At 38.2% G+C, this 18,688-nt stretch overlaps 1 protein-coding gene across 2 annotated transcripts in view; it reads left to right on the forward strand.

Annotated features, from left to right (window-relative positions):
- The first annotated feature begins 2,547 nt into the window (after positions 1–2,547).
- Positions 2,548–18,688, forward strand: part of LOC124184903 (disheveled-associated activator of morphogenesis 1) — a 57,685-nt gene continuing 41,544 nt past the window's right edge. Inside the window, exon 1 of one of the 2 annotated variants that reach the window (XM_046575095.1) lies at positions 2,548–2,911. Coding sequence is in view for 1 of the 2 variants with exons in the window: in XM_046575092.1 (XP_046431048.1) it covers positions 2,986–3,039 (54 nt within the window). In the remaining variant the exon portion in view is untranslated. The other variant, XM_046575092.1, reaches the window with a different exon arrangement.

Here is an 18,688-nt window from a genome sequence, read left to right on the forward strand (position 1 = left end):
AAAAATTCGAAAATTATAAACCCATATGGCGGTTTAACGATCTTCCGGTAATTGCACGTGTTTATTACGGATTCATGGCTTACTTGGATACCGTTTCTGGTGGCCTGAATCACAACCTGTCATTACACAATGCTGCCACATAACTGCAGAAAGAAGTGCACCAACAAAATTCTCAACTCATTTTACGTCATTCGTAAAAACCTTAGCTTTCAACCGTGCTTTTTATTATACGTCACTTGTATGCCCGATGACCGGAGGCTCCATAAATTCAGTCATGGGTTGTGAAAATAACAGTATATTTTGAATTATAAATTCATGGTTTGATTTGTTCATAAATGATTAGAAAAAAATGTCTGTTGTGTAGAATCGTTACCAGTTATGACTTATAACTTGCAAATTCACGATTTAGTAAAAAAATACGTTATTTTTATTCGAAACGTTTTTTGTACGATCTCGTATAAAATTGATTTTTGGACAAAGTAAGCTATCCAATTCGAATCCATTAAAACAAAACGAATAATCTGCGTTTTGAGTTTTGTATTAGTATAATAAATGCGATATAACTTACAATGAGTTGTTAAGAGTTAAACTAATTTCTGATTGAATTCTGTAGCAATCTTCCATTATTTGTAAAGATTGTACACGACCATCGAGTCGAACTTCATATCGGATGATAAGTTGATTTACTCGAGAAACTTGAATGAGTTTCAACGCTTCAGAAGTCGAATGAAGTTGAAGTTCGCAACGTTAGTGTAACGTTAAGGTACATTAATGATGAAAAATATACCAATATTGATTTTAGAATCTGAACTACTTCAAAGTCGTGCTAAAATTGCCAGACATTGATTCGTTACTTTTCATCATCTACAAGGAAAGAAATTTCTAGTTACGTTTACAGCGCTTAACTATTTTTATCTTTTACCATAATCGAAAAATATAATACCGGGTGAAAAATGTAATGTATACCATTCTTCTTTGTCATAGTCACGTGTATCAAATTTTTTCGTAACTATAGTGATTATTTGACGTTGGTGTAACAATAAATTGATGTCGAGACCTTATTTAACCGGAAAATGTAGTACACTGAACAAACTAATGTAATCTCGCAATACCCAGTGGATGTAGCATTGACAATTATAATCACAGTAAATAGTTGCTTGAACCGTATTTTACTGCCATTCTAACAATATTTGAGCCGTCATTGTAACGGTATGTACCTTTTTTACTAGAATTTTCTAGTAACTGTAACAAATGAAATTTTACTCAGTATTGTTTTCCGTGATTCGTCCTTTGACGCTGCTAACTTGAACGGAAGAGGAGAAAAATGAAGAAGTATTAGAAAATAGGATCAAAACACAGAATTTTGAAAAGTGAAACACTCGATTCACATAATTTCAAAATACAGGAAAGTCAAAATGTGAAAAGCTCAAAGTACAGAAAGCAAAAATGGCATAATAGTTAGAATGAAGAGGAATAGCGGAATTCTCACGATTCTATATTTTACTTTTCTAATCAGATCGAAGTTAGTAAGGTTAACGTAACGATTCATGCTGAAAAAACCGTTATTCCGCGATTTTGTAACCGTTTGAAATCCAGTAAACCGTAAAAAAACAAAACGTGCTTATATTTCGCAATCTCATTTCCTTAAAAATCATTATAAAAGTAAGAAAATATCGATTTATTTCAACGTTTCGTCACAAAAACGTTACCAACTTCAACCTCGTCTTTGCTCTGGGTGCTTCACCTCTCCGCGCGTCGACTCTTCTATGCATTGACTTCGTAAATTTCAAAAATTGTACAAACCTAGATTTCTGTACTTCTTTGAAAATTCGATATCGTCACACCGACCTACGTATTTTCTGAACTACGTCTACTTTACGAAATGATCACCTTTTACGCTCTTACAACGTAGTTCCAGTTACCGCTCAGTTCTTGACTATTTTCATTTTTTACCACAATCGAAATATACAGTTTTAGGTACAAAATGAAAATTAGTTTTCTAGTTCTTACCAGAAAGTCTAGTATCCGTTACTATTCTTTCTCATTACTATCACTGTTGCCATATTTTCACGTGACTGTTGCGAAAATTTAACGCTTGTGCAACAATAAATTGACGTTAACGCCTTGTTTAGCTAAAAAAGTAGAGTAAACCTCGCAAACTGATTTTGCGTTGCAATTACCAAAAAAGGATCGACGATAGCGCAAAATGGTTACGCGGACCTCGTTTTTCGTAATCCCAACAATATTCAAACAGTTTTTTTAACGACACTTGTTTTACCGAATTTTTCCAGTTACTGTAAGAAATGAAACTTTTCTCATTGTAGCCCGACGAATTCCTTTCGAAAATCGCGAAAATCATACCGACACCCAGCAACTCGAGCTTTACTGCGAATGTCACCGGCTTTTGCGAGATTCGACGCACACATTCGGCTTTCGATACATCTCGCTTCGTTCTCCGCGTTTCGACCCATCGATCCGTCTCCGCAGGCCGCACGTCGTCATGGTTACGCGGTTGCGGCGGACCGGCGCAGAGAACCGTCAAACGTCCCGACGTCCCGACGTCCCGGCCTTCGGTTCAGTTAAGGCAACTTTTCCGGTCCGGAATTGCACGCGTTTTTCAGTTTTCGTTCAGCTGCCCATCGTGCCTCTGATTCTGCTCCGATTTCTCCCAATCGGCATCGCCGCGTTTCTCGGTTTCACTGCCGATTCGCAACCTGCGCCGATTTTCACGTGAATTTTCAGCCGGACCGGCTCTTCGCCATTGGATTTTTCATGTTTCCGTTCGGCTCGATGGGCGACTCGTGTGAAACTTATACTCTATGGGACCCTCGCTGTATTGATCTGACCTGCACGCCGACTGCAATGGAATCTTGCGTCTAGTTCGCCGAGTGAGCGAGTGAGCGAGTAGTCGGTAAGACAACGACCTATCTCAATTTCAGATTTACTTCCGCCGCTGCGTAATTTCCCTGCGGATCGTCAGTCACTATGCGAATTGAGAAGGATGGTTCGATCGATCGATCGATAGACTACTTAAAAAAAGTTAACATGTTCGTTAACTTGACAGGAAATATAGTCTTCTGACTGAAACGAGTCGTCGTAAATTGAAATCGAACGAATTTGTTGGATTTTTAACGATTTTATACCGGTTTGAAATTAAGCATTGACATCGAACCGTTTGCTCACCATTCCAGAATTTTCAATCCTGTCAGTTTTGAAGCGATCTTCGTAGCTTGAATGTATAATAATTTGTCAAGTATTCGACGTACGACTATCTCGTTTTAAAACTAATAAAACGTATCAGTTTTTCGGCATTCTAGATCTCCTTATAATTTTTCCGAATTGAACGTAGTACGGTGTTTACGTTGACACCTTTCACTTTCGATTCGAGGTTGAAGTTCAAATTGTCGATGAGACGAAATACGAGGTGATAGCTTGCAGAGCTGTTTCTTTCTACAAAACGTATAAAGCATGGTTTGGTTTCAATCCGATTATACCGGAAGTCGAAGAGACGTTAATTAACGTTACTGCGAATGCAATAATACATCGTTACATCTTTTACACCCGAAGTTTTTATCGGCGATTCTGTCAGGCTGAAAAGAGGCGCAAAGAAATTTAAAACAAGAAGGGAAACCGTTTTCGAGATGATTAATGGTCTGGTTTATAAGTATCCAAGAGAACTTACTGATTAATTATCATGGTTCCTCGGTACATGATCTTGGCTAAAAATCAGACCAGCAATTAATTTCGAAAACCTTACGACAGCCACGTCTGTCTGTTGAAAGATGGTCGTTCCTTGAATTTTGTGTGTTAAATCCGTCATCAGTTGCTGATGATCGATAAGTAGAAAAAAGTTTCGAGAGACGCAGTCTTCTGACCTTTGCATCGTTGGTCCGAGAAGCCTGCAATTCACTCAAAGAAACATAATTAATCGAGTCGAGCCTCTCATTCGCGACTACATACCGATCCCCATGCAGAACAGTCGCGAATTTTCGGAATAGCTCCGTATTCAGGGATTAAACTCTAATCACGCTGAGAAAGTCAGGCTTACCTTGAACCACGTGTGCACATGTGACGAAGTATGGCAGACTGGGTTCGCAAGGTATAACTTTATGCTTTATATATATATATATATATATATTTATTTATTTATGCTTTATATATATATATATATATACAGCCCTGTATAATCAGTGACGATGATTAGTCATTGACGCTCTTGCAGCGTACGAAAAAAAATGTATTCGGCATTTTTCCTCCCGGAAGATAAGGCGAAGGACGCATGTGGTATACGGCTTTACCGTATCGTGCGGTTTTGCACGCTGACATTTCTAAACCTGCGCAGAACTCTGGTTATATTTATCTTTATATACTCGTATATACGCGTATAAAACACGAAATTCTTTCTGACCTATGTTCGCTTATAATTCCTATACTACCGAAGCCGATTTTGATTCTTTTTCTTCTGTGGATAGCAAAGACGTCGACCCAAATTTTAGACTTTACTTCGTTACACTGAGAAAAATTTAATTTGTTATAGTAAGTAGAAAAATTCAGTGAAACAGGTATTATTAACAAAACTGTTTGAATATTGTTGGGATTACGAAAAACGAGGTACGCGTTACCATTTTGCGCTACTGTCGATCTTTTTTTGGTAATTGCAACGCAAAATCAGTTTCTGAGGCTTACTCTACTTATTTAGTTAAATAAGGCTTTAACGTCAATTTATTGTTGCTCAAGCATTACATTTTCGCAACAGTTACAAGAAAATATGGTAACGGTGATCGTTATGAGAAAGAATAGTAACCGATACTAGATCTTCTGGTAAAAGCTAGAAAACTAATTTTCATTTTTTACCTAGAACTATATTTCTCGGTTGTGGTAAAAAATGAAAATGGTTAAGGACTGAGCGGTAACCGGAATTAAAAATTTCTCTCAATGTACAACCAGATGAATAATTTTGGAGGTATAACGATAATTTAAAGCCAGGTGGGAACGAGATTTTACATTTATGCGAACGTTGACTAAACTTTTTCAGATAAGGATCAGGTTAGGTTAGGAAATTATCAATCTCCGTTTTATTACATTAAGTTTGGATGCGGGGCTGCCAGTTATGTATATCGTTCGTCGTATAATGTTGAAATTGATGTAATTTACGTCAGAATGATTACACGGACGAAATCACTCTGTTGTATTTTGAGCCGCGTGGTAAACGACGCGATGAAGACAACGGGCAATTATACAGCTAATGCTTTTCAGGCCGCTGTATAATCGTGCAGGCAGAGCCATGCGATCCATACTTTGCACGCGAGAATGAAGATCGACGCCAAAAGGTCGTGTCTACAATCGAAGCAGTCATTCGTCCGTTGATCTCCCATCGGACGAAGGTCTATTGATCCTCGCTACACTACGTCGGGGGTTTTGATTCGCGGTTTTTTTCCGTCCGTGTTTCATTTTCTAAGCGGTTTTTTTTTGTGTACGTGGCGAGAGCTTGAAATTATTGCTATGTCCAAAAAAAAAAATCATAATATTAAACACTAACTCGGGAACGGGCGGCCATTTGTGTTTGAACGACATATTGGAACACAAAAATGTTAGGGTAATTATCAAACCAATTGGTTTATACAGACTAAAAAACTATACTAATTATTAATCATATTACGCGGTAGTTAGATACATTCAGGATTTATTCAATCATTATATTTTTATAAGCTACGAAGCTCTCTCCGAAGTATAGTGGTAAAGAATGCGAGATTCACTGCAAAAGCTTATAATATCGATGCCTGATTTTAAATTGCTTGAATATTGTTGAGAATGTAGTAAATCTGTTCGATTTCACTCTACGATAGCTCATTTCGTCAACAAGACTGACTTATATAGAGCCACGAATGCAGATTTTTGTATTTTTTTTTGTCAGTCCTCAATTCAATTTTGACATTTCTCGATCATTATCAACTTCGGCTCAATGTTGTAAAATAAAATATTTAATGATCCCAACATGGTGACTTGGAATTAAGCACTTAACAACAAGCTCTTGTTTCTCGTTCTTGTATTTTTTATTTCGTGGTTTTAAACCGAGATTCGTAACTTCCGAGTATTATAATTTCATGAATATTCAATGTACGACTATCTCGTAATAAAATTAATAAAGAGTACTGATTTTTGTCTTATCAAGCCACTTAAGAACTGGTTTCTCGCTCGCATCAAAAACACCATTTTTATATCGAGACCAAGGATTCGTTATCATGCAACGATTTCAACGATGCAACGACGATCGTTAATGTATAATGAGTTCTGGAAATGTAACTGAATCTCCTTCGAAAGATTATTCTTTCACTCGTGTATCTATGAGGAATAGAAAAGTTTCCTGGCATTGTTTCGTTTTACATTCTAGCAGTAGTTTTCAGGTAAAAACGGACTGGTTGTTTGCTTTCTGTTTTCATTTGAAACAATGTTGAAGAAAATTTAATGGCTTGCAAAAATGTGTTTAGTGGTAAATAATGCTTCAATCAGTATATAGAAGAGAATGATATTTAATTGTCTGTAATTGTTGCATTCACTTTCCGTAACGAAATTAAAGTACATGAGAAACCCGAATCGTTCCACACGAAACATTCTTATTACGTTTGTCAGGTAGTATTTACTTCGTCAATCAATTACCGTTCAACGAATATTTCAAAAAAATGAACGAAGATTCCATGTGTTGAACTCTCGTAGATTTGATATTTCTTCTCACATCCCTCACACTTTGGACTAAGAATATAATTCAATACACACTTAGACAATGTACACTCATTGTATAATTATAATCAGTCAGATCGGTAATTCACCCTCTAATTACAATAGTCAACAGAGCGAAAGGTCGGGAGAGCTCCATGCGCTAATTAATTTCACTCGATTCTACAGTGCGAATTGACCTTTGGCTCGGCACCACTCGACACCTGGAATCAGTTTGCATGCTGCATGTGGCATCTTCGCGTGTGGTGGTTACGAGACTTGCGGTTAAAGGTCCATTGTGAACCTAAATGATAAAGAGCGGAGTTGCAGGGTATTGGGAAATGTTGACGGAACGGCATTTGGAAATGTCAGTGCCTTCCTACGTATTCCGAACACTGCCTGTACGGTTCGTTCATACCGACTTAGCTGCTTGTGTTATTTGTTATTCGCACAGAAATAGAGAGTCAGTTTAGTCCGTGGATATGTGCGGGGAGAAAGAGATATCCGTGAGCGGTGAACTGAGAACGACACATGTTTCTGTCAACCCGTCGATGTGTTTTCAGATCATCGATTAGAACGAAAGTCGAGCTGTGCTAAGCCGACGTACAAACTCGATGTTTGTACTCATTCACGTCCCGTTAATACAGATCAACGTATGTTTAGGTCACCGCTACCTTCGCCCAAAGTGTCGGTCGCTGCAGAGAAGAGAGCGAAATGAGAGGGTAAATGAAATGACGTTTGCAATTTCTGTCTCGATGATTCAAACGGTTTTGATAAAAGTTCGAAATTCAACCGGGCAGTTATTTCATCAGGATGACAGTGAAAGTGAGTAATCGTGGAGTACGAAAATAATTTTGTGTACAACAGCGCAATATCGACTTTGATTGTTTTTACTTTCACAAAATTTCTAGCTCCCGAAATATCACAATAATGCGCACAGGATGTTCAACAAACTCGTAATTCGTACGCAAATCGAAGATGTTGTGTTTTTAAATTTCCAGTTGTTAATGAAAAATCTCTATCTTCCATTGCTTCTTCTTCACCTTCCCGTGACATGCATAACATGTCATTTTTGTTTTCGTAATTTACTCATTCCCAGGCATTCCGGGAGATTTCTTAGTCTCCTTATTCTATTTTTTTCAACCTTTTTGCGCTAAGACGGTGATTTTGAAATTTTGGGGATACTTATCGACGGTCACTATTAACGATAAGAAAGTCTTATCTTCGGAGTGACGATACGAAAAGACTTAGCTAGCTCCTATGCCTACACACAGACGATACTTTTTTTAATACTATCCATCATTATTTATAAATCACTTACTAAGATACACTTCGAAAAAATGTTTCCTTCCCTTATCTAGAATTGAAATACACATTCTTTTACTCTCGTATAAATATAACGATTGCCGAACGGTATTTGTGCCTGGTTCAAAGATACCTGACGGGTATTAAAAATCCTCCGAGAATCTTACACTTATAATACTTACATGGTGTAAGACGAGGCAATGAACGGCTTAACTGTATAACACATAGGCAAAGCGTGCACGTATGAGCGTAAATATCCTTAATTCCTCTCCGATTTCTTTGGACCCATCTCAAAGTCAAAGATGTGGCACGTAATTTCTGAAATATCATCTAACAGGCTGCAGGCTGGCGTTGCGCAACTAACAATCAAAATGCTAATCCCCATGTACGTTCACGTACCACGTGCGGTATGTACGCTGTTCACGCTATTCATCCAGAGAAAGGTTGATCTCTAATCATAATACAGTCGCTCGATTGGCAGCTGAGATAAATGAAAGTTAGCGCCAGAGACAAAAAATCTTACTAATTATCGGCGTGTCAATTACGTTGCGGATATTTATATACGATTAATTTAGTCACTGTCAAAAACAGATATTGAGGATACGTCCGAAAACAGTATTTCAAGTCTCAACCTTCGACTCCTCGCATTATAAGGTTTCTAATTCTTGAAAGGTTGAAATTTACAGATCCTTCAGTTTTCTTAGTCTCGGAGTCGTCGAATTTTGCTCTAGATTCAAGCTCTTCCCCTTTATTTTCAATGAAATAAGTTGAGAACAAACTGATTCAAAGTATTTCAAAATCACGCTCATAAACATGTGAAATATTATATAGGAATTTAATAAAGTCTATCGAAGTAAGTTAAACTCACGGGAAGTTACTTTAATAGACATGGTTCAAGTATTTTACACCACGAGACACTCGAGATCAAGGGAAACCGTCCAAGTTATTTCAGAGCTTTTGAATTCATGGAATATCTGGGAGTCTGTAAACCATGCACGTATGTATACTTTATCGTCGAAATAGTTATTTCCTGGTTCTCATCACTATCATGTGTCCAGTATTATGTCCACCTCAACAATTCAAACGTTCACCATTTTCATATTTCAGCTTGAAAAATTCTGAAATAATTTACAAATACGTGTACCAGTTGAATGAAACGTGGCTCGAAATTTAGTCAAGATTCGCACATGAATACCAGAGTTATTAAGCTTTCAAGATATCACTTGGACGCCATGTTCAAATCAGAAATATTACGACGAAAGCCGGAAGATTACCGGGGGAAATTGAATGGATATAAAATCGCTGTGGTCGACTTGTAGGATCCTCAATACGCGTAAAACTCGGTAAAATTAACAAAGGTGGTAAAATCTAGCTAAGAAAGGGTACACGTGTGACCTCGGGAATAACCTTGCAATAATTCCGGCTGTTGGATCGCGCTCACGCCGATGCATACACACGAATCCAAAAATAGTGGCGCACCAGGAGCACAACGAAAGTACGCATCGCGTGCGTATCTTCGTGCGTGTGAAGCTGCACGCCGCGAGAGGGTATCATGCGTAAATTTGAGCCGTGGCAGTCTTCGGTACATACTTACTCACGGCGAAGAAACAGACGCGCACCCTGTTACCGTAAATATTTAGAATGACTCCGAGCCGTCGTCGAAGCACGGCGTGTTTCCACCGCAGGCAATCCTCCGCGGGGCCGAAAGGTCTCAAAAGTCACGCGTTATTTTCTAGGGCTAAAGTGGAAGGGCTAGAGCGAAGGGTGGCAGCTCTTCGCCCTCCTCTTCTCGTGCCTCTCCCTTTTGGGGTTTTCGAATTTTTTCTTCCGTGGTTATCCCCTTATCGCGACGCGTTCTTACGCCCAGTGACACCCTCTTCAGATTGTGGGAGATCCAGATATTTTCTGGAGAACCGTAGATTCTTAAAAATTTACCAGGTACAAACTACTCGAGCTTCTAACGAGCGAGTCCCCAAACCTTCTCTTCGCTACACCCATAAACTCAGCCTTGATTGACGGCAGTTTATCTCCCAACCAGCCTCGCACCTCGATCATTACAGCTCGTTTATTACGCCATTATTTTTAACCCTTCTTTACTTGTATATCTTTTCAAATATACAGTGCACGTATGGCGCAAAGTGACGTTAATTTTGCATTTGTATAATTACTCGATTCACTTTCAGAATTTTGATAAAATTTTAGAAATTGTTGGCTATCGTGTGACATTTCTTTGGCATATTGTGAACATTATTTGTACAATGTTCAGTGCTGGGTACGTCGTGATACAGTTTTCGCAGAAAAAACACCATTGCACTTGTGTGATGATGAATATGTACGTATTACAAGTATTCAAAGAATCAAGAAGAAAAATGCCGAAACGCAAGTGGTCAAAGACACTAAAGTCACTGATAATCATTCGAAGCGAAATAATGCTCGTTACTTATTGTTAAAGATTGTTATTCACCATACCTGTTATTAATATATAATTATCACTAATCCGCAATTTTAAAATTTAGTTCAAACAACCAACGAATTTAACCTATTATACAATATACTTAGCGTAGTACGTATATACATAGCACATTTCGTAGCGAAAATCAAAGCTTTGTCCAAGGTGATCCAATTATACCTGAAATTTCGCCTATAACAAGATAAGAGGCCGGAAAACTCGCTGCTAGCGCGATAATCGAACCACGTACTTCAAATCCTGCTGATAGTCGCGGGTTCGATACGATTTACGTAATATTCTGGGCTAAATTTTTTCGTCTTCTTTTACATCGAATGACGTGGTTAATATTTAGTTAATGAATACGTTTGCGTAAAATTTATATTTTTCGAAGCCATTATTGACGAGCAATTACGCAAGTCGTAAAGCAACCGTGATTAATCGTCGATCAAAAATTCAATTGAATTCCATAAAAATGTAAGCAATTCAATCTTTGAAAGTATTCATTTCCGAGTACGGCCTGTAATCAAAACTTTTCCAAATGGTAAATTTTTTACCTCCCTATTTTCAAATTTGACTGATATTTCATCTATGTGATGAGTGCGACAATCACACTTTCTATCTGCCGTTTTCCAGGTACCTACAACGCACATTTGAATTCGCGCAAAGAAATTTTTTTAAAAGTGAACAACCAATGAAAATTATTCCTTACGTATAAGGCCATCATCCAAATAGGTATTCAGCCAGAACGTCGATGATTGGAAATATTTATCGCCGACCTACGACACTATATAACCCTCACAAGGCTATGCTCAAGTGTTGGGTTCAAGAATGTACAACTCTACATTTTTCTAACGCCCGAGCGTGGTTTTATCTCGACGCACATGACCGGGAACTCCACTTAGCCGGGCAGCAATCGATAAAATAACTCAACTCGCGTTCATCAGCGAATCGCGGGGTAATAAAATCGATAGCCTCACATCCCGTCAAGAGCATGATGCACACAAGCCATGTGGCTATCAGTTCCAGCTGTCAGCCCCTCGCTCTTTTTGCTGATGTGAGACCGCGTTACGATGCGTTCATACCGAATCCTGCATACGTTTTTATATTGTATCATCCGCAGATTAAATTACATGAGAACAAACAACTAATTCAAGGTTAGGATGCTGGTTGACAAAGAGCCTTTCATTAATTTTAGCACGAGATGGTCGTATGCTGAAAATTTAGTGTGTCATTCGTGAGAATTTTTAAGCTACGAAGAGATGTTTAGAAATGTGAAAATAAAAGATACTAAAATTATGCATAGAAACTTGAATATTTATGCTTCGTTTGAAATCGCTTTAAAATGGTTGAAAATCTGGTGAATTCGTTCGATTTCACTCCACGATGGTTGATTTGATTCGGAAGACTATTTTGTTAGAAATCCTCTGAAATTTTTTATTCCTATTGCATTGGTATCGTTGAATATCAAATTTTACAACATTCGAATGATATTAATTATAATCAGAAAACGAAAATATTTAACTGACTTCTAAAGTAAGAGAAAATCGGTTTGAATCGCTGCATAGAAAATTATAGTGTCACGAATAAAACGAGCCACCGTGAAGTAAAATCGAACCAATCTATTGAATTTTTACAACTTTGAAACCATTGCAAACAAAGCATCGATACCCAAGTGTTTGCTTATGATTACAGTATTTCCAATTTTCAAATTCCTGACGAGCATTGCATAACTTCCTCAACGTCTGACTATCTCGTTATAAAATTGATAAAAAGTATATAAAAAGTATCCAGCCAACGGATCCCATTATTTTTAATGTAGTTTTCGGCTCACATCGTCCCAAAAAAATTGATTTTTTTTCTTGAAAATTCTTCTTCGCGTTCGGTGTGAGTGCACCCGCAAGTTCCGAAATTGTAGGCATACAATGGGGTCGTGTGTCTCGTCCGCGTTAGTGACTCACAAGTCTGGCCCACGACTGCCAAAATATTTTACCACATATACCGCATACATCATGGATGCATTTACCACGGTGCCGTGCACTTTCAGCATCTCGCACATGTGCAGTTGAACAACTTTAATGGTTATATACGCATAGACGGTCGCGAATATATTGCATACAAATCTGGCAGCCAGTCGCGGCTCCGCCTGCACCCGAATTTAATGTAATAAAATGAAAATTTTATTCACAAACAACAATCTCGCTTAAAATTGAGAATACTCGAATGAATATCGATAATATCTGACCTAACCTAACCTAACCCAACCCATATGTAACGGAAAGCTTATCTGACCTGACCTAATCTGATATGATCTGACCTAACTTGACCCAACCTAACCCAATGTATAACAAAAAGTTTAGTCGAAACAGTTTTGTTCGCATTCAAGTGTGTGATTTCGCTCCGACGTTCCTTGCAAATGTCGTCGTATTTCCAAAATTGTTGATTTGATCGTAACGAAATATATCTTAAAATTCGGTCAGATGGTGTAACTGTGTGCGGAAAAAAAGGAATCATAATCGGTTCGGTAGTTTTGGAGTTGTAAGCGAACATACGTCGCAAAGACTGAGTTTTATATACGTCTTATATACATATTATATATCTTAAGATATGTAGGCGGACAATTTAGCGAAAATACGAAATGGCATATCGCTCGGTTTTTTATTGGGGCTAGTTTATTTTCACATTGCCTGTCATTTACAAGTGGCCTAGAAATATCTTCCTTCTTCAGTTGGGAAGCATGCATTTCTTTTTATCCTGGATATAACAGCTCCAATTACCCGTGTATAATAAGTATAATGGCAATATGACTTATTGACGTGCGAGGAGTGAGAAAGAGAGAAAAAAAAAAATAAAAATCACAACCCATTAATATCACGATCGTATAGGTAAATTATTTTTCGAAGGGTCTTCGTCAAAGTGTGAATAAGACGAGAGGAAAAAAAATTTCGAAAAAACGTACAAAAACTGTGATAGGTACAGGTACTGTTTTTTTTTTTTTTTTGTTTTTTTTTCTGAGCATCGCGGCTAGTTGAGAGAGAATAATTACCTCCAGCCTCTAGACACCGATTACTCACGATGTCATCGATCTCTTCGCACTTAATTAAATTTTGCTCGTATGATATATACCCGTTGGTATGATATTCTTAATTCGCGACCGAGAATGATAAAGGTGGTGGAGAAAGGTTCTAAAAAAAGAAGAGAAAGTAAGGAAGGAAAAGGGGGGTAAAAAAGGCGGATTACATAGTAGAAAACCTAATTCGCGTATCTTTATATCTACACGCACGCATTATATGCCATGCATTGGCAGTAAATTCCAATCTCGTGACGGAGCGACCGTCTTTACTCGAGTCGCCTCCACCTACTTTGCAAACACAGAAATATAGATGCGTAAATACATTTGCGAGTGTCCGTGTGTGCGTGTCCGGAGAGGGAGAGAAGATCCTCGTGACGTCACCAACGCCCATGGGCACAGCCAAGACCGACGACTTTATCTCTTCTTTCGATGCGGTTAAACTGTGTCAAGTTCGCTTTTCCCGGGGCTAGCGTTTGTCTCTCCCGCTGTACGTCGTACGACAAACCATGGAGAAGCTCGAAAATCGAATCTTGGGATAAACGTGTAATTTGTTCGGGGATGAGAAACGCTAATAACAACGTTTGAGGGGGGATGTAGTGAAATTTTGATAATACCAAGTTTTTGTTTTTCAAATGATGGAGGTAAAAAAATTGCTGTCACAAATTCCTTTCAACAAGATTCACCCCTGAAAAAAAATCTCCACCTCCGATCCAATAAAACTTGCGAAAAATCAGACAAGTTTCTTATTGTAAAATTGGATATAGTTGGAGAAAACAAATTTTCTTCCGTTTTCGCGGTTCGAAAATTGTCGCAACAGCAAAACATAAAATTGGATAAATTTATTATTTTCATTAAGTCTTGGTGCACGTTTTTTTTCTACATCATCCATGCTCGTGCGTTTGAAAGTAATTCGTGATTTACGTGCTGCAGTTTCTTGTGCGTACAGTTTCTGCAGATATAGAATATTTCCGTCAATTGCCAAGAATTGGACGGAATTAGGGACAATAAACGTAGCCGTGATTTTGCCTCTCGCAGATTTCAAAGTATTCGCGTAATTTTTTTTGGCTCCTCTTCTTAATCGGCCTCTCGGGAATTAATATTCCAGGGTCAACTTGGTGCGAAGTCTTTAATGGTTGTATGTAATGCTATATCAACATAAACAAGAACGTAACGAGCACATCTTATTTAAAAATCTTCCAAGGAGAATAAATGTCTTTTTAACAAATGTTTTGTTTTTTTCTTTATAAACTTCAAGAAATTAACGTTTTTCTATCGTCGTTGATTATTTGTAGATTATTATCAGCATGTTAGGTCAATCCGTTACCTTGCAAACTGCTCGCTATTATCCCGACGCCAATACTGCACTTTTCATCCACACCGACAATCTACATTTAAATCCACAATCTCTGAGAATGCGAAACAATAGTACTTTATCAGATATTCGCGAACGCGTTCGCTGCGATTTGTATAATAACGGTTCACTTTCATCTCTGATATAGTTATAAGAAACGTTTTCTCTCGAGCAGTAACGCAATTCCAATTTCCAACTCAACGTAGCGTGCTGTACGTACGCATATTGTGGAAATCATACTATCTATAATTACTTCCTGGTCTCGTTATAATTCGAGCAACGAACGGATTTTCTAAATGTTCTAATCGCATCCTGCTCCCGAAGAAATTATGTCCCCCAAGCATGGCTGTGTCACAGAAGTCGTTTCACACTTGAGAACGGAAAATAATTTTTTTGAATTTGTATTCAATTTTTCAATTCACGCTCACTCGTACTTAAAGGAAATATTTCACTTTTTAAGCCACCGTAAAAACGGTATTTGAAGCGCAGAAAATAAAGTTTTCGCTATCGGCTACCAATTTCGTGGTTATTATTTTCAATGACGCAACATGTCAATACGAACGTGATTGAGCAATTGTAATTATTGTGCAACAAAGATAGCTGACGATAATTAAAGTCTGCCGGTAGACGTTGGGTATGGCACGGATGTCGAATGCCTCTAAATATGCCGCGGGCGAAATTGTCCGTATAATAATGACCGGACACCGCATTTGAAACGCAAATTGGTGGCAGTGGACAAAACGTTCTTCGTCCTTGACCAGTCGCTGGGACGATGTCCTTTTTTTCTTTACAGCTTGCGGCGAGCCCGACAGCTAACGATAAGAAATTGCTGGTAACAAGACTTCGGATTCTTAACTCGGACCAATTTTGACCGGGCAACAGGGCTAGAAGTCAGGTTTTTACGGATTATTGTTGTACGAGGGGAGGGAAGCTGGGCATGTAACGAAAATACAATTTCAAAGATAAGTGAAGCCATGAATTCAGGTGTGAAATAAAAGCCGTAGTAAATAGTGAAAGTAAATCGCAAAGATCCAAATGATTGGGCGAATTAGGTACGCGGAGACCTGAAATTATTGTGCTGGTAAAATTCTGGATCAAAAGTCAAGAGGTTGGCTGCTCGAAAATTGATGCTTTTCAATAATTTTATTACGATGAGAGCACACGATTAGTATTTACCAAATTATCGTGTATTATTCGAAAATCTCTTTAAAAATATAAAGTTAAAAATTACTGGAATTGCAAACGAAAGCTTAATTATCGAAGTTTCGTTTGAAATCGTTTAAAAATAGTTGAAAATCTAGTGGATTCATATAACGGTTTCACTCTAGGATGCCTCATTTTATTTAAAAGACTTATCTATAAAGTTACTGAAAAAAGTTTTCCCTTTTTTCACTAGTCAATTCGATATTGCAATTTGTTGATCACAATCGATATCGGTTCAATGTGAAATTAAATATCTAACGATACCAACATGACAAAGAAACATGTCTCTGTGAATTTGCATAAAAAACGATATCCTAGCATTTGTTTACAATTCCAGTATTTTTCATTTTTGTATTATTCAAGATATTTCCGAAGCTTGCAATTGCAACAATTTGCTAAATTCTCAATGCGCACAGCCAATAAAATTCATACCAAGTATTCATCTTTTGCCAACCAAACTCTTATTAATGCTATCCGTCAGATTAGTTAAACTTATGGAGAGGTTTATTCCCGGAGAAATTAGAATCCATTGTACAGCAGCGGCAGTGCGGACTATCAAATTATGCACGTCCATCACGATCCGTATATGTAGGCGGCTATCGCAGTCCGTGTCTGACGATGAAGTGCGTCTGCATTTAATTAGATAAAACGTTTGAGCGCGTGCTTCTTCAGCACTCCCGTAACTACCGAGCCGTGTAACTACTCTAATTATTACATTTTTTTAAGGGCTGTCGACTCAGCGTTCCTTACATTTCCGGCATATTATGACCATGTATATGTTTGGTCTAGACTCTAGACCTTGGGTCTACTGCGTTCGGTAGGTAGGAATTTTCCCTTTTTCTCTATCTCTCTGTTTTCACCTTCTTCTCTCCTTCTCTCTCTCCCAGTTCTGTCTTCTTTCAAAACAAAACTCTGGGCACGCTTCAGCTGTATACGGTATACAGGGTGTTCAAAACAAGTCGTAGTAACGTAGTCGTATTCAACGAATTTCGTTTCTTCTTTCCTTCATTTCTTTTTTCTTATCGTAAATCGCTGTGGAGGAATATTTAGGCACAAGTTTCTTCTCGATGAACATGGAATTTTTACATGATATTTGAATTTAGTTGAGAGTTATTTTTACTATGCTGGCTAAAACGTGATTATTACATTATATTTGATGTACAGTTACTATGGTGACTAATATGTGATTATTTCATACACCGCTGAATTTTCTTTTTATACGATTGAAAATTAAGATCCCAAGCACGTTTGGGAACAACTTTGTATTACCGAGAAAAGATCTTATATTATTTTGCGTACTACCAGTCACATTGCCACTCAATATCCCTCATTTTGTTACATACAGAAGATTGATTATGTTTAATACGCTGTCGACGAGTAAATAATGAAAATATTTTCATATATTCTTACTATATTTCAAGTAAATGCTGGCGGGTGAGCAAGCTGAGTGACCGACTGCGCATGCGTAAAATAATTGATATCGATTGGTCGGCGAGATCGTAACGCGGTTACGTTTACGGCTGCAAGATAGGGGCGCCAACTTACTCTAATCGTGTAATAAAATGTCAAATTCTCCAGTGTCAAATACCGAATTGAAATCCTGTCGTTACGATGATTCGTAGCAGTCATCAGCCAGTTAATAATAAAAGTCTGCCAAGTCTATCCGAATGACTACGTTAAATATCTGAAACTTACTCAACCTAAAAAAATTCGCACTATCTACACAACCTTTATAATCGGCCTGATTGAAAACACATCGAAGCTCGCGCATGCGTAGTCAGCCGCTCGATGATTTTTTTCCAGCAGAGTGGAGCGCAATTCCCGGCCACCCCATATATATCGCGATGGAAAGATAAAAAAAAAAGAAACAAGAAAGATCCGAAAACGTAATAAAAATACGTCCGAGTCGAATGCGGCAGAATTATTATACACACGGCATCCGCGCCTGTGTGCACATATTTATACATCCGTATACCGAACTACTGCATCTTTCTCCCCCTCGTTCCCACCCCTCCTACCATCCTCTCTGCACACATCCCATGCATTTAGGCAGGCAATACGCGTACGATGGTTATAATATACGTGGACCAATACCACACGGAAGTAGCAGATACGTGCAAGTGGGTGTAAGTGTGTGCGGCGGTAGGTGGGGGGGTTGGACAGATGTTTGGTCCACGCGCTAGGGCTTAGTTCTCTATGGGGTGCCGGCCTACGAAGTGCGCTGCATCGAGCGGGAACCACCCCATGGCACATTCGGTCGTCTCTGATCCATAATCCCGCAGTGCACCTACGACCAGAGTCTACCGCGTGCAGTGATACATTTGAATTCGATCTGGAACTCCTTCTCGGATCATTCTGGCTGAAAAACGCAAGAAACGCAAGAAAAAGGGGGGGGGGGGGAGGAAAAAAAGAAAAACTAACAACTATAATAAACGTCAGAAAAATACCCCGGAATATAAAAGGTTGTTTTATAAAATTATATAAATATAGTTCATAAAAGTGCGAATTGATGAAACTTAATTTTATATTCACTGTTCGGAAGAACAACACTGCGAAGAATTCGAAACATTTTTGGAAATAGTGTTTGTACAGTTAT

This window comes from Neodiprion fabricii, chromosome 6 (genome assembly GCF_021155785.1).
Source record: "Neodiprion fabricii isolate iyNeoFabr1 chromosome 6, iyNeoFabr1.1, whole genome shotgun sequence".
Taxonomy (NCBI): domain Eukaryota; kingdom Metazoa; phylum Arthropoda; class Insecta; order Hymenoptera; family Diprionidae; genus Neodiprion; species Neodiprion fabricii.